Raw genomic sequence first — 5,318 nt, forward strand, 5'->3', positions numbered from 1 at the left:
CCAACCTTCTGAGGTGGTTCTGAGCATCTCTTCCTCTGGAATTGCCTGTAGGGTGAGGCCGTAGACAGCCCAGGCTCTGGCACCAGCCAATACTACGGTACAATCCCCACTGCTGCTCTCGGCTGTGAGACCTGGGAAAGTTCCGTTCCGACACCTGAAAAATTAAAGTCCTGCCTTGCAGAGTGATGCTGGAAGTTAAGAGAGCTGATAGATGTCAAAGGACCTGTCCAAGATGCTCAACGAACGCCATTGTCCTTGACACCTTGGCTGTTTCCCTTGCTTATCTTCTAAGATTGAATTCACTGGGAAAACGAGGTCAGTTCAGAATCAGGATGTTTCTATCCATTTCTGTGAGCAGGGAGTAAAACCCCTCTTAGTAGAAGGGAGACTGGGGATGATATTGGCCATATTGTTGTCCACAAGAGAAGGCTCGTGTGTCTATTCACACGATATTGCAAGGGCACCTCCTCTGTGCAAAGCCCTGTGCTCAGTGCTGGGGTTCAGCGATACACTGGACCCATCCCTGCCTCCTTGAGAGCGAGAATCTCTCCCCCACGTTCACTGCCATCTCCTTTGCACGGTGCTGCCACCAGTAGGTCCCCAATAAATACATGCTGAGCAAATGTCTCATTCCCAGACGTGACAAAGGCTTTGGAGAAGAATGAGGTGGGGAAGGGAAGAGGGAGTTCTGGGGGAAGGAAGGTCTAAATAGGGAGAATTAAATAGGGTGAACAGGCCAGAGGCCTCTCTAGGAAAGGTGACCTTTAAGCAAGGCTTGAAGAAGGGAGGGACCGAGTCTCTTGGACCTCTGGGGAAGAGCACTCCAGGCTGAAGGTGGAGCCTAGGCAAAGGCAGCTAGAATGGAGGGGCTGGAGGGTGGGAGGAGACAGCTGGGAGGAGTGGGGGAAGGCAGTATTAGATTACGAACTTGGCCTGGACACAGGAATGAGAGCAGGCAATGGCCAGGGGCCCAGAAGAGAGAAAGGAGGTTGGAAATGAGTTAAGGATGTACCACCTTTGAACGTGGATCATAGTAGCTGGATCTTTGGAGAGATGAAGCGGTCCAACCACTACCTGATAGAGATGGGAGCCTAGGCCCAGAGACAGGCATGGACTAACCCAAAGCCACACAGCAAGTGAGTGCAGAGCCAGGCTTTTAATTGGCAAGACTGAGCCGCAGCATCATGCTCCCATGGCACCAGGGCCCAGCTGGAATAGAGCCAATAAGCTACACCCAGGAAAGCGAAGGCAAAGAGGGTGAGCACTGAGCCAGCACCTAGGTGCACCTGCCATCATCGTGGTCACTTGATGTACAGTTAACTATTTGTTCCAAGGTGGGTACCACTATTCCCATTTTCCAGATAGAAGGAAAACGAGGCTCAAAGAGATTACAGAATCAGCCCAAGAGCAGACACTAAAAAACGGAAGGTAAATCTGACTTCTAAACACAGCCTTCTCCGTGGGCGCTGCAGCATGCATGTGCTGGGCTCTGCTGGCATTTTCCAGTCTCATGTTCACTCAAGGAAACAGCCCTGCCCAGAGAACTGTGCCAGACCTCCAGGTCTGTCGACTCAACAGGGCGCCTCTGCAGGTAGACCATCAGAGTAGAGGGTCCGAGCCCTTTCTTGGGTAGACCATCAGAGTAGAGGGTCCGAGCCCTTTCTTGGGTAAGAGAACTCTGGACAGAAGAGGAAGAACTGGCCAGAGGTAGGTCCACACAGGTGAGCCTGGGCCTGCTGACCACAGGGAACTCAGGTCTGGGAGGGAGGGGTGATGCCTTGGGAGAGGCTGGCCCAGTATGACACACCGCTGAAATAACAATGGGCTTCTGAGATGGGGGCTGCAGAGCCAGCCCCACCCCAGTACCCTTTCCTCTCCCCACAGCCCACCAAAACATGGCGTCAAAGTTCTTCTGTTGTTGCTGTGAGTCCAGCGAGGGGCCTCCTAACACTGTCCACCCCTACGATGCAGCAATGTCCCAAGAGAATCATCCACGGACCTTCGGTAGGTTCCAGACGTGGCTGTGAGGTAGTTGGCAAGAACACCCGAGTCTCCCCAGCCACCTTTTGCTGGAACACCCTCAGATTTCTTTCAGCCTGTTGGGGGTGTGGGAGGGGAGTAATTACCCAAACCTGTTAAGATACATCCTAAAGACTATATTTATTAGATATTAAAGATCACTGGCTTGCGTGTGACATACCTGCTTGAGTTCTGCCTCAGCTACCTACTAAGCTGGAGCATGTCAGTGGATCGCTCTCTGAGCTTCAGCATCTTCCTCTGTAAAATGAAGATGATGATAACATACCGCCTACTTATCAGACTGTTGGGAGGATGAAATGGGGCAACACAGATAAGTGCTTAGAATATGGCACCACACGAAGGCACCCAACAAATGGAAACTGTGTATGTGTAGTAGTCAGGACCAGCTAGGCTATGCTGATGTAACAAGTAAACTCTAAGATATCAACTGTTTAACCCAATTTAGGATTATTCTTAGCCCAAGCAAGCAGAATTTTATTAAGCCAAATGGGATCAGACCAAGAGTGTTTATTCATGTGTAATTCAAAGCCTTGTCCTTCACTTTCAGATCTAAACACAAGTCCTCACAGAAATGGTGGGCAAAAGAGATGCCCCCACCCCAACAACACGATGATGAAGGCATGTACTATTGGGAGACCCTGAGGGTTCAACTAGTCAGGAAGCAGCCCTACGCAGGTCACCGAGGCGGCCCAGCTGTGGGAGTGACTCCGGGAGGAAAAGGGAGGTGAACAGGGACCATGAAGACTGATTCAGAAACTCCCCCGAGGAGGAGAAGACGTTGGAGCCATCCCTGAGCCACCAGCAAGTCACCTCAGCTCCTGAGGAAGCCACTGCTGGAGGAGCTGCCTCCGATTAAAGTCCTTGGTTGCATCATAGGACTGTGTCCCTCTTTTCCCCTCCCCCAGCCCTACTTCAGCGATTCCCTTGCATGTGGAGCAATCAGAACCTAGTGTCTTAAAAAGAAATGTGACTTTTATCATTCTAAAACATTTCAGTCACTCCTAACCAACCTAGCAAGGACGTGTCTAGGAGAGGCCAGCTAGAGTAACGGGCGGCTATCCATGGATGCTGTAATACATGACTATTCCTTGCAGGCATAATTCTGCTCACCTGCTGTGCGGCTCCATTTGGTGCTCACGACCATAGTGAGCAGCGGGCAGGCTGTGCAAAAACCGGTTGTGCAACTTGCAGCCCTAGAGTGACAGTGCAGTTACACGGAGCTATTTGCTACAGCACAGAGCACGCAAACATGAGTAACATGCAGGGGATCCCGAATGCCTTCAAGTTTAGCCAGGGAGCCAGGCACAGAAGCGGATCACTTCATGGTAACAGAACAACTCGGAGAGCAAAAAGATGAGGGGCATCTTGCAACCACCTTGGGAATTCAGGGGAGGCTTTCTGGAAGAGATGGTGCTTGAGTGTTCTGAAGGTTGAAAAGGGAATTGGCCAACGGAAGAGGAGGGTGAATCATACCCCAGAAGGAGGGAACAAAATAAGTTGGGAAACAGAAGCACAGCCTGGGGGAGGTATGAGAAGAGTGCACTTCAATGTTTGGAATGACTGAAATGAAAACCTGAGCCAGAGTGTGGGGGGACGTGAGCGGCAGTGCAGTGAGAGCCTACAATCCAGGGGAAGGGAGGTGGACTCTATCCTGAAGGTCCTGGGGAGCCACAGATGAGTTTTAAGCAACAAAATAACATTGCCAGATTTCTGACTCTTGCCATGTGAACATGGTGAGTTAAGGAAACAGTTCATCAAATTAGCACTCCCTGTTCCTGCCCCCACCTCAGAAAAGAGGAATTTTAAAAGATGCTGCCATTTTAAGGAAGGGGTATGAGTACTAATGGTAATAATAGCAATGCATAAAGTCTGGTATATTGCTTATTCTTTTAAGTGCTTTATAAAGATCAACTTAGTATAATAACCCAACAGTGTTAGTACTATTACTAGCCTGATTTTACAAATTAGGAAACTGAGACAGAGAGCTTAGAAAGTCTCTTAAGGTTACAATAATAGTAAATGGCAGAGCTGAGACTTGAACCCAGGAAGCCTGACTTCAGAATCTATACTCTTAACCAACGAGTTAGGCTGCCCTTCACAATGATGATAGAATGCCATTCAGTTGTTCTCTGGGCTCCAAATGTATCGCTCATTGCCTGCTTTTCAAAAACTAAAGCTGATCCCTTTACATCTTTGCCTATTCCAACCGGCGTGGCTCAGTGGTTGAGTGTTGATCTACAAACCAGGAGGTCATGGTTCTATCCCCGGTCAGGGCACATGCCCGGGTTGCAGATTCACAGCCTGGAGTAACAAAAATTGGAGGTTGAGGGCTCACCTTGGAGAAGGAGTCGTGGTTTTAAAAAGTCTTTTTTTTTTTTTTTCTGTTAAAATCCCTGAAGGGTTACTAACCTGCAAGTCAGGGCTAACCAGAAATGGACCAGGTCTCACAGGACTAAAACCCAGAGTCAAATCTTTCCCAACCCCACTTTTCTCAGAAGCAAAGTAATTCCTCTCTGAAGGAATATCCAGAGTCTTGCATATCTCTTCATTTAAAAACAAAAAATCTGGCATTCAATCAAAAATTACCAGGAATACCAGAAGGTAAAATCCACTGACCAAAAAGCAAAAGAATCAGATCTACAGAAGAACCAGATACTGGAGATAGCAGATGTGGACTTTAAAATCTTGAAGAAAACAAGTGAAGATAGATAATTCGGCTGAGAACTGTAAACAATTTTTTGAAGTCAATTAAAAATTCAGGATTAAATACCACAATAGCTGAAACTAAGAAATAATTTGAAAGGATTAACAATCAAACACAAATGAGGGCAAGAGCAGAAAATATAGACTGAATCATGAGGAACCAAAAGAAGGGAAAACAGCTTAGAGATACAGTGAAAAGGTCTTCACACACATATGAGAGAGAAGAGGGTAGAAGTGTTGATGAAAGATATGGTGTCACAGATTTAAAATGTGCTATGAACCCCAAGTAGGATAAATACGAAGAAATCTGCCTAGCCAGCGTGGCTCAGTGGTTGAGCATCATCCTACAAACCAGGAGGTCACGGTTCGATTCCCGGTCAGGGCACATGCCCGAGTTGTGGGCTTGATCCCCCTGTGTGGGGCATGCAGGAGGCAGCCAATCAATGATTCTCTGTCATCATTGATGTTTCTATCTCTCTCTCTCCCTCTCCCTTCCTCTCTGAAATCAATAAAAATATTTTTTTTTAAAAATAAGGTTTGGCGTGCCAGAAGAGCATTAAAAACAAAAAGAAAGA

At 47.8% G+C, this 5,318-nt stretch overlaps 1 protein-coding gene across 1 annotated transcript; it reads left to right on the forward strand.

The window, feature by feature from the left end:
* The first annotated feature begins 185 nt into the window (after positions 1-185).
* Positions 186-2,682, forward strand: TEX53 (testis expressed 53). The gene is made up of 3 exons (XM_054726862.1): positions 186-315; positions 1,885-2,004; positions 2,588-2,682. Exons 1-3 carry the CDS (start codon positions 186-188, stop codon positions 2,680-2,682), a joined length of 345 nt encoding a protein of 114 aa, XP_054582837.1.
* Positions 2,683-5,318: the final 2,636 nt, after the last annotated feature.

Source organism: Eptesicus fuscus, chromosome 15, assembly GCF_027574615.1.
Source record: "Eptesicus fuscus isolate TK198812 chromosome 15, DD_ASM_mEF_20220401, whole genome shotgun sequence".
In the NCBI taxonomy this organism is placed as follows: Eukaryota; Metazoa; Chordata; class Mammalia; order Chiroptera; family Vespertilionidae; genus Eptesicus; species Eptesicus fuscus.